Raw genomic sequence first — 17,660 nt, 5'->3', positions numbered from 1 at the left:
ACTGGTCAGGAAGTACGGAACTAGTTTCTGGGCATTTTCCTTTCCCTTTCCCCCTCCTTCCTCTCCACCGCCTCCTGGTCCCCCTCTGGTCTCTCCGGCTTTAACAGCGCCAAGCACCCGCGTGCTCAGGTACCCTTCCCTCTTCTCCCGCCCATCAAACAAAGCCCCGGGAGACAGGCGCGCGCCGCCGGCCACGCCAACAGGAGATGCGGCCGCGCCGCCACACGCTTGGAACCGGAGGAGGACAGCAAGCGCGACCACGCACCGCGCGTCCCCGCCGCTTCCTTCCCTCTGGACTCTTCCTTTTCCTCCCGGCCCGGCCCCCCGCCCCCGCTCCGGGAACGCGCCTGCGCACAAGCTGCCTTCTCCCTTCTCCGCCCTTCCTTCCCTCCGTCCCTCCTCCCCTGCCCCGCCTTCCTTTCTCTCTCTCCCGTTTCACTCACTGAGAGCTCCAGGTAGTGAGCAGTTCAGTCGATTTCCTCGTTACCCCGCCCCCCTTTCTCTTGCCCCCCCACCCCTCTCATCTGCCTGGTGGAGGATGAAGCGGCTGCAGTGGCCCCAGCCTCAGCAGCGGCACCGGCAGTGGCTGCGGTGTGGGTGGCCGGAACTGGGGTGGTGAAGAAGCGGTGGTGGCGGCTGAAGGAGCGGTAGCAGCCTCAGCCTCTTTCCCTGTGCTTCCTTTCCTCTTTAGTGCAGCGAGGAAGTTTTCGCTTCTGTACATGTGTTTGTGTGCGTGAGTGTGGGTGTGTGCGGTGAGGTTTGGGTGGCGTTTGTGCAGGCGTTGGGTTTTTTGCCCACTTGGCTTCCCGTAACCCAGGCAGCTCCGGAGCCTGGGCTGTGGCCCTAGGAGGGGGCGCGGCGGCGAGCTCTCTCCTTTTGTTGTTGTTTCCTCAGCCTGGGGAGCTGAAGGGGAGACGCGTCTGGGTGGGGCTGCTCGGAGCCCGGGCCTGGTGGCCCCTGGGGCTCCCGGGCGGGCAGGGTAGGGCAGAGTAGAGCGGGCTTCAACATGATGGCGGCCGAGGCCGGCAGTGAGGAGGGCGGCCCGGTAACAGCCGGAGCTGGAGGAGGTGGCGCGGCAGCGGGCTCCAGTGCCTATCCCGCAGTGTGTCGGGTGAAGATACCCGCGGCTCTGCCTGTGGCAGCCGCCCCCTATCCTGGGCTGGTGGAGACCGGAGTGGCTGGAACTCTGGGTGGCGGAGCCGCTTTGGGGTCAGGGTTCCTAGGAGCCGGGTCTGTGGCAGGGGCACTGGGGGGAGCCGGACTGACAGGGGGAGGTACTGCTGGTGGCGTAGCTGGTGCTGCTGCTGGCGTGGCCGGTGCTGCTGTTGCTGGACCTAGTGGAGACATGGCTCTCACCAAACTGCCCACTTCGTTGCCTGCTGAGACTCTCGGGCCAGGCGGCGGTTTTCCCCCTCTGCCCCCTCCCCCTTACCTGCCCCCTTTGGGGGCGGGCCTGGGGACAGTGGACGAAGGTGACTCTCTGGATGGACCAGAATACGAGGAGGAAGAGGTGGCCATACCGTTGACCGCTCCTCCAACTAACCAGTAAGTTAAGACTGCTGTTCAGGAATTTGGGAAGCTGGCTCCAGAAAAGAAGTGGAAATGAAGGGGTAAATCATACTTTGTCCTTTTCATCTGTGGTTTGTTAGGAAAAGTTTTTGAAGTTTCAGATTTCTTGGGTAGGAATTTAATCTGATCACTTATCTTCCTTACAGGCATACTACCTGGCGTCTTCCTACATTTATTGCTCCTCTGGGAAAGTGTAAAGTCTTTAAGATGGAAAGCATGAGAAAATGTGTATCTAATGAGAACCGGATATAGTTCTGTCCCTTCCAAGTTGAGGTGGTGTCCCAGAATTTAGTCAAACTGCGCTACCAAGGCAGTCATAGTGTATATTAACTTGTGTGTGTTACTTGATAAAGCTAGATGATTAGTGAGAAGCTTTGAATACAGGTGTTTAAACGAGTTCTATAGTAATAATTTGAAAAATGTATTGGTTAGAATGTTTTTATTTCAGTGCACAGCCCAGCTTCTGATTAGAGAAAGCATAGTGATGCAGAAGAGTCTTTGGGTCACTTAATGAGAACTTGGGTCAGAGAGAAAGGAAAGGAATCCTGTGTATTATAGGTGTGATTAAGAGCCTATATTCCAACAATGTATCTTCTTCCATAGGCTTGCCACTTAATATTAACGCACTGCTTTTATAGTCGAGACTTCGGAAGTACAACAGTGAGGCAAAACAAAATCAATAGAGCTTCCCTTAAACATTTTTTGTTGGTGGCCAGTATAGTATTCTATTTAAAAATTAAGTTTTGCAGTCTGTAGAATATACAGGACAATGACTTTTTTTAAATGTAAGTTAATACCTCCTCCTCACTTGTCTTAATTGAACTTAGCTGTTTATTCTTAAAGGTGGACCTTGATGAAAATGTTGAGATGGGAAGTGTTATTAGGCAAAACTTGTTATAGATTTCTCATATAACTCTTAATTGACCCTTAGAATTTTAACAACCGGCCGGGCGCAGTGGCTCACACCTGTAATCCCAGCACTTTGAGAGGCTGAGGTGGGCGGATCACCTGAGGTCAGGAGTTCGAGACCAACCTGGCCAACCTGGTGAAACCCTGTCTCTACTAAAAATACAAAAATAAGCCGGACGCGGTGGCACGCGCCTATAATCCTAGCTACTTGGGAGGCTGAGGCAGAAGAATCGCTTGAACCCAGGAGGCGGAGGTTGCAGTGAGCCGAGATCGTGCCGCTGCACTCCAGCCTGGGTGACAGAGCGAGACTCTGTCTCAAAAAAAAAAAAAGAATTTTGACAACTTTGTTGAATATCAAGAAAAAAAGATTTGGTTCATATGTTGACAGTCACTCTGGACAATTCAGAGGTTGTTTTTTTTTTTTTTTTTCCTTCCCCCCACCCCAGAGATGGAGTCTCGCCTTGTTGCCCAGGCTGGAGTGCAGTGGCGTGATCTCGGCTCACTGCAACCTCCGCCTCCCGGGTTCAAGAGATTCTCCTGCTTCAGCCTCCCTAGTAGCTGGGATTACAGGCGCATGCCACCATGTCTGGCTAATTTTTGTATTTTTAATAGAGACGAAATTTCGCCATATGGCCAAACTGATGTCGAACTCCTGACCTCAGGTGATCCGCAGGCCTCAGCCTCCCAAAGTGGTGGGATTACAGGCATAAGCCACGGTGCCCGGCCTTTTTTTTTTTTTTTTTTTTTTTTTTTGGATAAGCTTCTTTGGAGCATTTAGAAAGTTCTGAAACTAATTAGGAAAAGATTCTGTTACCCTAATCCATTTTTGACTTAAGGCTACATCTTTTGATACTTAAAGGGGAAAAGTAAAGTTAGTCATATTTATGCCAGCCAACGGGATGTAGTATTCCACTTTTTATATTCCTCAATAAAGGATTCAAGTCTTTCGTCAGAGTTTGGTTCATATTTTAATGTCTTTGTAATGCAGAGTCCCTGGGAGTATTCTGGGAGTGTTAATTCCAATTTTGCTGGGCGCGGTGGCTCACGCCTGTAATCCCAGCACTTCGGGAGGCCGAGGCGGGTGGATCACCTGAAGTCCGGAGTTTGAGACCAGCCTGACCGAGATGGAGAAACCCCGTCTCTACTAAAAATACGAAATTAGCCTGGCGTGGTGGCAGGTGCCTGTAATCCCAGCTTCTTAGGAGGCTGAGGCAGGAGAATCGCTTGAACCCGGGAGGCGAAGGTTGCAGTGAGCCGAGATCCTGCCATTGCACTCCAGCCTGGGCAATAAGAGCTTAACTCCGTCTCAAAACAAACAAACAAACAAAAAAACAATATTGCAGCACTGCTTTTGAAAAAAATAGTTCAATTTGTATTAAATGCTGATAGCATGCTTGGTACAATGATTATGAAAAACAATGCGACTTTTCATACTGAAAGAATCTAGTCTTATGCTAGTTTATAACTAAATTAGGTATATTTAGGATATTGTAGTTAAAAAAAACTGTTTTTAGTAGACTTCTTTTTTTTTTTTTTTTTTTTTTTTTGAGAGATGGAGTTTCGCTGTTTCGCCCAGGCTGGAGTGAAGTGGCGTGTTTTCGGCTCACTGCAAGCTCCGCCCCGCCCCTCCCCGCCTTCAGGTTCAAGCGATTCTCCTGCCTCAGCCTCCTGAGTACCTAGGATTACAGGTGCCTGCCACCAGGCCTGGCTAATTTTCATATTTTTAGTAGAGACAGGGTTTTGCCATGTTGGCCAGGCTGGTCTCGAACTCTGACCTCAGGTGATCCACCTGCCTCCCGAAGTGCTGGGATTACAGGTGTGAACCACCGCGCCTGGCCCAATAGACTGTTTTTAAGAGTAGTTTTAGGTTCACAGCAAAATTGAGGGGAAAATACAGGGTGTTCCCATTAAATTTTTAGTAATAAACACGATTGGGCTGGGGGTGGTGCTTCACGCCTCTAATCCCAGCAATTTGGGAGGCCAAGGCGAGTGGATCACCTGAGGTCAGAGTTCGAGACTAGCTTGGCCAACACGGTGAAACCCCGTCTCTACTAAAAAAAAAAATTAGCCAGTCGTGTTGGCGGGCGCCTGTAATCCCAGCTACTCAGGAGGTTGAGGCAGAATTGCTTGAACCAGGGAGGGGGCGGTTGCAGTGAGCCGAGATCTGCCGTTGCATTCTAGCCTGGGCAGCAAGAACGAAACCCTGTCTAAAAAAAAAAAAAAAAACCACCATGATTGAGTACTTATGAAAAATTGTGAGAAATTCGTTGTGTGGGATTTTCACCATTACTACATGTATTTGGAAATAAAAATTGTATGACTATGTATATGAAACTTGTTCATGTTCTAAAAAATACCCTCCATTTATAATATGTTTTTAAAATTTGCCACTGAGAAGTACAAATTTCCTTCTTATTTCATCTTAGTTATCAACCCAGAGTCACTGGAGGCAATGCAGTGTAGTGGTTAAGCGTGCAGATTCTGAAGTTAGACAAGATTTGGGTTGGAATCCTGACTCTGCCACTTACTAGCTGGGTATTCTTGGAAAGGTCAGTTTCCCCATCCGTAAAATGGGGATAGGAATGGTACCTTCCTCATATGATTGTTTTTTTTTTTTAAGATTTAATGAATACCTTGATGTATTCATCACAGTACTTGGGCATAGTAAGTGTTCGATAAATACATAGCCCCCTGTGCCCATAACTGTAATATTTTACTATCACTAAATTGTCTACTAATTCTTTTGGTTAGAGAATCTCCCTTGTTAAATGACTATTTTACGGAATGTTTTGAACTCCAAATCAAGCCTACCACGATTAATTATATTAAGAATTTTATTTTAACTTTATAAGGGCTTCTAGCAGTAGGTTAAGCAATTTTAGAGGTGAAATTCAAGTGTTCTCTATAAATTCCTATTCCTGAATGTAGATATTCATATTTTTAAGTGGAAGGAAAAGCCTTAAAGACATTTTCAAATAATATTTATCTTTTGTAAAAGTATTGAAGAAATGTTGGACTAAATACTGACTATGAGTAACTGGTCCCCTTAGTTATGGATAGCATGGTATTAAGGGGGTTTAGGTCACAGGATTGAGTCCACGAGTGGCTTGTTACTTGAGTGTTCCATGGTCAGGAAGTTAGTTCAACTTTGTTCCCAGTTTTGTGCTATTGATCACAAAAGAGTCAAATGACAATATGTAGATACACCAGTGCAAATAAATTAACACTATTAATTAGTATTTTGTACCTTGTTTTTCTGTGTACGTGGTGAATCATTAGTCTCATTTTTATTACTGAGCATTTTCATTAGTTTGGTTGAGGCTGGAAATGTTTACGTAATTTGTACTATTTATTTGAATATTTTCTTTTTTGAAAGTTTTGAGAAAATTATAAAAGTAAAAAAAATTCTTCCTCTCTATTTTTCTACTATAAAAGTTTCTAAATCTAAAACTCTTAACAGATTTCTTTTTCGAGAGAGAAAAGGTTAAATTAAAGAAGTTTGTCACTAGTACTCCATAATTTTTTGGAGTTTCTTTTCATGCTTCTCATTTTTTTTCTTCTGCAGGGTGAGGGGCAGTGGTGGTAAAGGTATATTGTTTGTGTAGTGCACCATCAATTACATGTAGAGATTTTTAACTGTGAGTCTGCAGTAGCAAGTGGCCATTGGTGAGAATCCAACCCACAGATATATACTGCTTGCCCTTAGAGTATTTGGAATATTTGATAATTGTCACCATTTAAGAATAGAGATTTCTTTTCTTTTTCGTTTTCTTTTTTTTTTTTTTTTTTTGAGATGGAGTCTTGCTCTGTTACCCAGGGTGGTGTGCAGTAGTGTGATCTTGGCTCACTGCAAGCTCCGCCTCCCGGATTCAGGCGATTCTCCTGCCTCTGCCTCCCCAGTAGCCGGGGTTACAGGTACACACCACCACGCCTGGCTAATTTTTGTATTTTTAGTAGAGGCGGGGTTTCACTCTGTTGGCCAGGCTGGTCTCGAACTCCTAACCTCAGGTGATCCGCCTGCCTTGGCCTCCAAAGTGCTGGGATTACAGGCGTGAGCCACCTCACGGCCAATAGGAAGATTTCATATTTAAGAAGTCTCAACTTCTAGCATCTCTAGAAAACCCACAGGACTTGGCTATACCTGGTGGCCATTCCTGCTTGAGACTAGATTGCCAGAGCTGAGTAGCGGTTGACCCTTTTAGGTGGGTACTGAGGTCTCCATTTGCAGTCTCCACCAGGTCTGCTTTGCCTTTGCTATTGCGGTATTTGCCTGGCATCTGGCCTGGATCTTATGCTGAACCTAATATTCAGACTTCTCAAGTCTGAAACTTTAAGGAAAAGAAAATAAGGAATGTAAATAGTACCTTTCTTTTTTTAAAAAATCATTTTACTGTCTCTACAAAAATAAAATCATTCTTAAGTCAAATAATTGGTGAAGGTTAATGTTAGAACATGTAGCATTCATTAACTTTGTCACTGATTGCATTATACATATGGGTGAGCCATTGTTTCTTAATAAAAATGGGGGTGAGACTTGCTAAGATTAGTTACGGACAATGATTGACGACCAGAACTCATATTTTTTACTGTATTTGTATAAGTAGCAGAGAAATATAGTAGGTGCTTCAAGGGTTACAAGAGTAAAATGCCCCTTTTCTCAATGGGAGAAAAGGGAGTATTAGATCTAGTAGGAAATTAAGTAAACCAATTACTGTGATTCAGGCTAGGTTAAGATAAATATCACGAGTGAAGTATGAGCAAAGGTCATGAGGGTTAAAAGAAAAAGAAATTTGCGTAATTAGGATCAGTAAATTATTTGAGGAAAAATAGCAGGTATGTTTTTCCTGCTACTTAATTTATTGTCTGAGCAAGAGGTTATTGGTTCTGATGCTCTTCGCTTAATGATTCTATCAGGAAAACATAATTATGAATTAGATGAGTTTAAACTTTTCACCCTTAGTGAAGAGTCTGGTCTACAGAACTTTTAGTTACCTGTGGTCTGGAGGGAAGTTGACGGTGATGTCTGTAGTGACTGAGGTACAGAGCACAGTTGAATGCTAGAATCGGTCTGGATCATTGATTAGCCACTCCGGGGAAAACAGGCAAACATTACTGGCAAAGCTAAAAAGGACAGCCATAAATTAGGAAGGGAAAAGGAAAAACGAAGAGTAGACTTTCTGGTTGCTTTACTTCTCTCTCTTTACTGGCCATTGGTGAAATTAACAGAGTCCCTTTAAGAACACTTAAATACCCAGAAAAGTACCTTTTGGGAAGAAGATTTTTTATAGTGATTATTAACTATAACAGTGGTTACCACTGACATTTTTTGTTGTTGTTGCTTACTGCCAAACAGGAACAGTTCTAATTGGTTTATTTGTATTGTTTTGGTTATCTATTGCTGCATAATAAAGCACTCCAAAACATAGTGGCTAAAACAATTGTGTATTTGCCCTTGATTCTAAAATTTCTGTATGGCTTTATGGTGACTTCTCCACATGTGATCTGTTGGCTATAATGTCCACTGTGGCTTCTTAATTCATAAATCTAGTGCCTCAACTGGGATGGCTGGAGCAGCTGGTAGATAGCTGGGTATTTCCCTCTCTCTTCCTACCCATGTCGTCTCTCCACTTGAAGAAGGTTGGCCTTCTTTTTTTTTTTTTTTTTCCCCCTGAGATGGAGTCTTGCCCTGTCGCCCAGGCTGGAGTGCAGTGGTATGGCTCACTGCAACCTCCGCCTTCCGGGTTCAAGCATTTCTCCTGTCTCAGCCTCCCAAGTAGCTGGCATTACAGGTGCATGCCACCACATCCAGCTAATTTTTGTATTTTTCATGGAGATGGGGTTTCACCATGTTGGCCAGGCTGGTCTCGAACTCCTGACCTTGTGATCTGCCACCTCGGCCTCCCAAAGTGCTGCGATTACAGGCATGAGCCACTGTGCCCAGCCAGCTTGGCCTTCTTCATAGCATGGCAGCTATGGCAGTTCCGTGAAAGACCTTTCCAAGCCCTGGTGTGCAGGTATTTATCAAGCTTCTGTGTTCCTCATCCTTGCTAATGTTCCAATGGTGAGTGCTGGTCACATAACCCAGTGTGCATTAAATATGGGAGGGGACTATAAAATAGCATGAATACAGCAAGTTGAGCTTTCCTCAGGGCACCAAAGTAGCAGTGCCATGTGTATTACTTATTTTCATGTAATATGAGATAATAGAATACTAGTAGTGAGGGACAGGCTGGGAGATAGGGCAGATACTTATGAGTTCTTCCTTCAGGCCCAGCAAGCTAAGTTGTCTTTCGTTAAATGAGTCAAATTTCTCCACAATAGATGTTGCTTTTTGGCTACCATTACCTTAATTTTAAACCAAAAATACTGAATACGGATGTTGGTTATTGTTTGAATATGCAGGTATTTCTGTGTTACCTTGAAATCACTGGCAGTACATTTCAGTTTTGTGCTGCGTTAAAAATTGTTGTTATTAGATACAACTTATTGATAACTATGTATGTCTTGTCACATCTCTACAGGATTTAGGGTATGATGATTTTAGGTGTTTTAGCGGTTATGTGATTTAGTGAGTAAAATAATGAACAGTATGGGGGACAAAAAGAAATATACAATTCTACAGTCTAGTTGGAAGATGAGGCATTACTGGTAGGGAAATAAGATGATAAAAGTAGTCTACAGATAGGTTGTGCAGGTAAATTTTTCAAATTCAGAGGATAGTTGCCAAAGAGTGAAAGAATGAAAGTAAATGAAAGAATGATACTGAAATTTCATACCATAATTCTCTTGAAGGAAATTTCAGTATCATTCTTTCGTTTAGGATTATTACAGTGAGAAAGTGTGATTAACTTTTGTAACATTTGTGTTTCAAATTGTAGTCAAGTTGTTATGTGTAACATAGAGTTTTAGTTACAGAGGGAAGCTTCTCTGCTTAGATACAGAAGTAGCCTTAGGTAGAGTGACTTGCTTCACTCCACCCTACACCCTAGCTAAGTTCATATAACTAGGTAGTGGTAGAACTGGGACAGAATCCAATTCTCATAATGTTTCACATATATTTAGATTTGAGTAATATTTATAATTCATTTTTTTTTTTAATTTTAGAGAGGACTAGAAGCAAAGGCTCAGTATTTGCTAATCATTTGCTATATGTCAGGTACTTTATATAGATTATCTTATTTAATCCTTACAATGATATAGTGAGAATGGGCATCATCCTCATTGTTGAGGAAACTGAGTGATAGAGCTGGAATTTTAATGTAAATACTATGCTTTTTATTTTGTCTTGCCCCTTTCCATTACGTAGAATGTACACACATATATGCACCCAGATAAAACTTAACGTACTTCAGGGCTGGCAGTAACTGGCATTTTGGACTTAATAGTTCCCCCCGTCCCCCCATAGTCATAGGTTGAAGCCTTAACCACCAATGTAACTGAATTTGGAGATACAGCCTTTAAAAGAGGTAATTAAGGTTAAATGAGGTCATAAGGGTGGCTGGTGAATCCTATAGGATGGGTACCTTTATAACAAGAGGTACCAGGAGTATGAGTGCATCGAGAAAAGGTCATGTGAGGACATGGTAAGGAGGCCTTCATTTGTCAGCTAAGGAGAGAGGCCTGACCAGAAACCAAGCTTGCCAGCACTTTGATAGTTCCATTTCCAGCATGCAGAACTGTGAAAAAATAATTTCTGTTGTTTAAGCCACCCAGACTCTGGTATTTCGTCATAGCAGCCCAAACTGACTAATACATGGGTAACTCTACATCTTTAAAAATGGATTTGGATTATTTTGGAACAGATTAAATGCATGTCTGCTGCTTGAGAAATAAGGTCCTCATTCTTTTAATTTCTTTCACTGTGGGAGAGAAAATCTTGCCTTACTTTACCTCTTTCTTTGTTAGTCAGTGACCTTTATCTTTTTTGACTGTACCTCTGTTGAAAGATGGAAAGCATATTTAAATGCATGTCTGATTATTATAGTGTGGAAAGATCCTACATATGACCATGGTAGCCATGGAATATCCTATGGATAAGCTGTTACTCCAGCAAATTTTCTGTATTCAATGTGTGTTCATTGTTGTAACATTTACTTTAAAAATTTCGCTAATACATCTGTCTCAAGCTAAGGGAAAGACTTAGAGATCTCCCTCACCTCTTTTAAGTGTTTTTTGTAGGAATAACTTGCTAAACTGGGTTCATATTAGACACTTGTGTAACGATAGACCGTATCTCACCTATATTCTTTTCTATCTAAATGTTGATTCATTTCTCTAATTTTTAAATCTTTTTATTTTGAGGTAATTGTAGATTCATATGCAGTTTTAAGAAATAAGACAGATGGGCCGGGCGCAGTGGCTCACTCCTGTAATCCCAGCACTTTGGGAGGCCGAGGTGGGTGGATCACAGGGTCAGGAGATTGAGACCATCCTGGCTAACACGGTGAAACCCCGTCTCTACTAAAAATACAAAAAAAAAAAAAAAAAAAAAATTAGCCGGGCGTGGTGGTGGGTGCCTGCTACTCGGGAGGCTGAGACAGGAGAATGGCCTGAACCTGGGAGGCAGAGTTTGCAGTGAGCCGAGATCATGCCACTGCACTCCAGCCTGGGCGACAGAGCGAGACTCCGTCTCAAAAAAAAAGAAAAAAAAAAGTAATAAGTTAGAGATGTACTCGTTCATCCATTTTACCTCAGTGGTAACATCTTGCATAACTATAGTGCAGTATCAAAACCAGGACATTGACATCGCTGTAATCCACCTATTTTGTTCACATTTCACCAGTTTTACATATATTCATTTGTGTGTGTGCATGTATGGGTGTGTGATATATTTAGTATTTAGTTCTATGCAGTATTATAACATGTAAATTTGTATAATCGTTACCATACTAGAGATACAGAAGAGTTTCTTCACCACTAGGATCTCTCGTGCTGTGTTTTATAACCAGAGTCTCCTTCCTCTTTCCTTATTCCCTGGTAACTGCTAATTTGTTCTTTTTTTTTTTTTTTTTTTTCTGTGGTCATTTAAAGAAGATTATGCGGGCTGGGTGCAATGGCTCATTCCTGTAATCTCAGCACTTTGTGAGGCTGAGGCAGTTGGATCGCTTGAGCCCAGGAGTTCAAGACCAGCCTGGGCAACATGGCGAAACCTTGTCTCTACAAAAAAAACAAAAATTAGCTGTTCGTGGTGTTGCACACCGTAGTCCTAGCTACTCAGGAGGCTGTGGTGGGAGGATCACCTGAGCCTATGAGGTTGAGGCTGCAGTGAGTTATGATTGTGCCATTGCACTCCAGCCTGGGTGACAGAATGATACCCTGCCTCAAAATGGAATCAAATAGTATGTAACCTTTTGGGATTGGCATTTGTCACTCAGCATAATTTGTCAAGTTCGTTTAAGTTGAAGTATCAATATTTTGCCCTTTTTTCATTGCTGAATAGTAGTCCATGGTGTAGATGTGCCACAGTTTGTTTAACCATTCAGCCATTGGGGAACATTTGGGTCATTTCTAGTTTTGGGTATTATAAAAAAAAGCTGCTATAAACATTTGTATATATGTTTTTGTGTGAACGTAAGTTTTCATTTCTGTCAGTTAAGTCCCCGAGAGTACAATTACTGGATTGTATGATAGTTGCATGTTCACTTTTATAAGAAATTGCCAGCATTTTCTATAATGGCTATATATTTTTACATTCTCACCAGCAATGTATGAGAGATCCGGTTTCTCTGTGTCTTAACCAGCATTTGATGATATCATTTTTTATTTTAGCCTTTCTGTTTTTACTGATATCTCATTGTGGTTTTGATTAACATTTTTCTAATGTCTAATTATATTAGTCAGGGTTCTCCAGAGAGAATCAATAAGATACATGCATATATAAAAGGGAGTTTATTAGGGAGAATTGGCTCATGCCATTACAAAGTCAAAATCCCACAATAGGTCATCTGCAAGCTAGCCAATGAGAAAAGCTGGTACCACGTCCAAGTTGGAAAGCCTCAAAGCCAGGAAAGCTGAGAGTCTGAGGCCAAAGGCCTGAGACCCCCAGGGAGGCTGCTAGCCTGAGTCCTGGAGTCCAGAGACCAAAGAACCTGGAGTTTGATGCCTGAGGGCAAAAGCAAAATATCCCTCACTAGAAGGGGATGGGGAACTCAGCAAGCTGGCTCTGTTTCTCTTTCTGCCTGCTTTGTTCTGGCAGCCGACTGCATTGGGGATGGTGCCCACCCAGAGTGGGTCTTACTCTCCTCATTCACTGACTCACATGCTAGTCTCTTCTGTAAACACCCTCACAGACACACCCAGAAACAATGCTTCACCAGCCATCAAGGCATCCCTCAGTCCAGTCAAGCTGACACCTAATATTAACCATCACAGTAATGATGTTGGGAAATCTTTTTATTTCTTTCTTTTTTTTTTGACAGTGTCTTGCTCTGTTGCCTAGGCTGGAATGCAGTGGCATGATAATGGCTCATTACAACTTCCACCTTCCAGGTTCAAGCGATTTTCCTGCCTCAGCCTCCCGAGTAGCTAGAATTACAGGCACCTGCCACCACGCCTGGCTAATTCTTGTATTTTTAGTAGAGACAGGGTTTCACCATGTTGGCCAGGCCGGTCCTGAACTCCTGACCTCAAGTGATCCACCTGCCTCAGCCTCCCAAAATGCTGGGATTACAAGCGTGAGCCACCTCGCCCAGCTTGAAAAATCTTTTCATGTGCGTTTTCCATCTGTATACCTTCTTTGGTGAAATGTCTGTGTCTTTGGCCCATTTTCAAATTGGATTTTTTTAAATTGTTGAGTTTCAAGAGGTTCAACCCATATTGTAACATGTGTCAGAATTTTCTTTCTTTCTTTTTTTTGAGACAGAGTCTCACTCTGTCGCCCAGGCTGGAGTGTGGTGGTCCGATCTCGGCTCACTGCAAACTCCACCTCCCCAGTTCATGCCATTCTCCTGCCTCAGCATCCCGAGTAGCTGGACTACCGGCGCCTGCCACCACGCCCGGCTAATTTCTCTCTTTTTTTTTTTTAAGGCTGAATAATGTTCCATTGCATGTATATATCACCTTTTGTTTACCCAGTTATCCACTGAACATTTGGGTTGCTTGCGTCTTTTGGCTATGGTTCCCAGTGTGCACGTGGTATATAAATATCTGTTCCAGTGCCTGCTTTCATTTTGGGTATATACCCAGGCATGGAATTGCTGAATCATATGGTAATTCTGTTTTTAATTTTTTAAGGAATCATCATACTGTTTTCCACAGTGACCACACCATTTTATAGTCCCAGCAGCAATGCACAAGGGTTAGAATTTCTCTGCATCCTTACCAACACTTTTTTTTTTTTTTTGAGACGGAGTTTCGCTCTTGTTGCCCAGACTGAAGTGCAATGGCGCGATCTCGTCTCACTGCAATCTCGTCTTACTGCAATCTCCATCTCCTGAGTTCAAGTGATTATCCTGCCTCAGCTTCCCGAGTGCCAACACTTTTTATTTTCTATTTTCTTAATAATAGCTATCCTAGTGGGTGTGAAGTAGTAACTGGTTTTGATTTGCATTTTCCTAAGATTAGTGCTGTTGAGCATCTTTTCATGTTCTTATTGGCCATTTGTATATATATCTTTTTTTTGAAGAAATGGCTATTGCCCATTTTTGTTTTTGTTTTTTTGAGACGGAGGCTTGCTCTGTTGCCCAGGCTGGAGTGCAGTGACACGATCTCGGCTCACTGCAACCTCCGCCTCCTGGGTTTAAGCGATTCTCCTGTTTCAACCTCCCAGCTAGCTGGGATTACAGGCGCATGCCACCACGCCCGGCAAATTTTTGTGTTTTTAGTAGAGATGGGGTTTCACCATGTTGGCCAGGATGGTCTTGAACTCCTGACCTCAAGTAATCCACCAGTCTCAGCCTCCCAAAGTGCTGGGATTACAGGTGTGAGCCACCGCCCCCAGCCTATTGCCTATTTTTGAGTTGAGTTTTTTTGTTTTCGTAGGAGTTCTTTATATGTTCTTGATATTAATCCCCCATCAGCTATATGATTAGCAAATATTTTTGCCCATTCCACAGGCTACTTTTTAGTTTTGTTGATAGTGTCTTTTGATGCATTTAATTTAATTTTGATGAATTCCAGCTTACTTGTTTTTTTCTTTTGTTGCCTGTAAGTTTTATTTCAGTCATCAACTATGATTTGAAAACCTCTGGAGTAGAAGGATAGTCTGTTGTTTTTATCTACATTTCTGCTTTTCTCATTGTTTTTTCTTCTTTCTTGGTGTTTCAAGATTCCTTCTTTTATTGAAGAATTTCCTTATTCTTTAAAGGTATGTCTGCTAGTAACAATTTATTCGTTTTCCTTTTGCCTGTAAATGTCATTATTTCACCATTATTCCTGAAAGATAGTTTCACCACAAATAAGATTTATGGTTGACAATTCTTTTCTTTCAGAAGTTGAAAAATTTTGTGCCACTTTTCTTCTGTCCTTTGTGGTTTCAGATGATAAATCTCTTGCCACTTGAATTGGTGTTCCCCTATAAGGTAATGTGTCTTTTCTCTGTAATTGCTTTCAAAATCTTTATCTTTGTTTTCAGAAGTTTAGTGATATGTCAGGGTTTCTGTGGGTTTACCTATTTGAGATTTGATCACTTCTTGGATCTGTAGGTTTATGTTTTTCTCCAAATACAGATGTTTTCAGCCATTATTTTTGAATACCCTTTCAATTCCATGCTCTTTTCTTTGGGACTCCAGTGATACGGAGTTAGATCTTACGTTACTGTCTTACAGATCCTCAAGACTTTTAACTTCTTTTTAGTCATTTTTCTTCCTGTTGTTCAGATTGGGTAAATTCTATTGATCTGTTGGTCCTCAAGTTCACAGATTCTGTCTTCTGTCATCTGCTATTGAGCCCATGAAGTTGAAAAAAATAATTTTTAAATTGACAAAAATTGTGTATGTGTGTTGTGTACAACAGATATTTTGATATAGGTATACATTGTGGAATGGCTAAACTGAGCTAATTAACCTGCGTTACCTTACGTACTCAGCATTTTTTTTTTTGTGCTGAAAACACAATTGTAGCAATTTAAAGTATGCAGTAAATTATTATTATAAACTATGGACACCATGTTTGTACCATAGATCTCTTGAACTTATTCCTCTTAACTGAAATTTATCTCCTTTGATCAACATTTCCTCACCTATCTAGTAAGTTTTGTTTTTTGTGTGTGTTTTTTTTTTTTTTGGTTGTTATTGTAGCTTGTTTTATCATCATTTGGTTGGTTTTACAACCTTTTTCTTTGCTGAACTTTTCTATTTTTTAAATCTGTTTTAAAAGAATTTGTAATTGATTGTTGAAGTGTTTTTAATGATAGCTGATTGAAAATTAAAAACCTTTCCAACATCTAATACACATCAACATTAACATGTTTATTTTCTTTTTCTCATCCAAGTTGTGACTTTCTTGGTTCTTGGTATGATGGGTGAGTTTTGATTGTATGTTGGGCATTTTGGCTTCTAGATAATTTTTAAATAATCACTTTTCCCCTAAATATGATTAATATATGTTTACTATAGAAAATTTGGAGACTATTAGAAAATATGAAGAAAAACCAATCCTTACTTTTACTACCAAAGGTAATAATCACTGTTAAGTTTTTGTATATTATATATATCTAAAATACATCTGTATATATCCCTATCCCCCTAAATATAATTATAGCTAACATTTTCACATATGAGGACATTGAGATGTGGAGGGTTTTAGGTAACTTTCCCAAGTCACAGAGCCTACCAAGTGATACAAACCCAAGCTTTTGACCCCCAAGTCTATTTAACTACTATGCTACATTCCCACTTCTGTTTTTCTTCCTTGATGCTTCAGAAAAATTGTTTCAGTAGGAGAATGAAGTTCTTTGAGGAGGAATTAGGGTGTTATAGCCATCTTAAGGGACTTAATACAGTGTTTATTTTGGGTAGTTCAGTATTTATGGATATTCATGTACTTGCATGCATTCTGGAGGTTATCTCAGGCAATAGAGAAATGAGCTTTGATACTTCTGTATATGCATTTATTTAGAGGTATTTGTATCAACAAATACCTCCTTAAGGTTGAAGGCCTTTTCTTTTTGACAGATTTTTAAATCTTCTTTCAAGACAAATGCAGAAATATGAAACAACATATAACGAAACCCAATTTTTTTCTTATCAGTGTTACAATGAAATGATGTTGAGGACCTATTGTATGTTGTTTTCTTAAGGCTGCAGTTTCTAAGAACCTATCAGTGATGAAGTGAGGTTGTAATTGTAGTGTTTTAATTAAACCATTGTTAGCTTTCTTATTTATTGAACAGCCACCATATAGGAATTCTTTCATACATTATGTCACTTAAGTGACTATAGGTTGCTTTCTCTCTCTCTATAGACAGACAGGTAGGTAGGCAGATGGTAAGCTTAGTTGTTCACTCACATCAGTTGGGTTTTAGGGTGGCTGCCAAAGCATGGCTTTAGAAGAAATTATTATTAATCACTGCATTAAGTAGTGACCATATGAAAATTTAGGAATATTTTACTGTCTTTTAGTTCCTCCTTGATGAAGAAAGCTAATCCAGGTATCTGGAGTGGAACTGTTCTCTACTTAGACTTAGGGGACACTGCAATGCTTTATTGCTGGTGGTAGAAGAAATAAAATTTCAGTTAGATTTAGTAGTTCTTTGGAATCATGTAGTAATTCTCCATATTTATCATCATTAGTAATTAAAAAGAATATAACTATTGTTTGTTTGTATTTGTTTGTGTTTGGTTAGCACATAAATCTGATTAATTTCTCAGGGAATTTGGAAAAAAAGAACACAAACCTCACACTAACAGGAAATCATATCCTCTAGTTAATATTAGGATTCCTGAATATCTTCCTTTTGTATGGTCATTGAGATCAAAATCTTTTTATCATGAAGCTGTTTTTGAAATTATAACAGAAGTGAATAGGAAATAACCTAATATTTTTGTTTTGACATTGTTTTTTAAGAACCTTATCTATGTGATGGAATAACATTTAACATTAAAGTTAGTGTCAGAAATCATACAACTTTTAAAGTGCTGCGGAGATAATGGTACCATTTATTTATTTATTTATTTATTTATTTATTTTGAGATGGAGTCTTGTTCTGTCGCCAGGCTGTAGTGCAGTGGTGTGATCTCGGCTCA

General features: G+C 41.1%; 1 protein-coding gene across 8 annotated transcripts in view; it reads left to right on the top strand.

Annotated features, from left to right (window-relative positions):
* The first annotated feature begins 224 nt into the window (after nucleotides 1–224).
* The window catches only part of RASA1 (RAS p21 protein activator 1), a 124,763-nt gene continuing 107,327 nt past the window's right edge, over nucleotides 225–17,660 (top strand). For 3 of the 8 annotated variants that reach the window (XR_010157180.1, XM_063811113.1, XM_063811111.1), the window contains exon 1: nucleotides 225–1,545. Coding sequence is in view for 6 of the 8 variants with exons in the window: in XM_063811113.1 (XP_063667183.1) it covers nucleotides 1,007–1,545 (539 nt within the window). In the remaining 2 variants the exon portion in view is untranslated. Of the gene's footprint in view, nucleotides 1,611–17,660 lie in introns of all 8 variants that reach the window. The other 5 variants (XR_010157179.1, XM_063811112.1, XM_063811114.1 and 2 more) reach the window with 4 other exon arrangements.

Source organism: Pan troglodytes, chromosome 4, assembly GCF_028858775.2.
Source record: "Pan troglodytes isolate AG18354 chromosome 4, NHGRI_mPanTro3-v2.0_pri, whole genome shotgun sequence".
Classification (NCBI taxonomy): Eukaryota; Metazoa; Chordata; class Mammalia; order Primates; family Hominidae; genus Pan; species Pan troglodytes.
The sequence above is the reverse complement of the archived record's forward strand: the minus strand, read 5'-3'. Positions and strand labels throughout refer to the sequence as shown.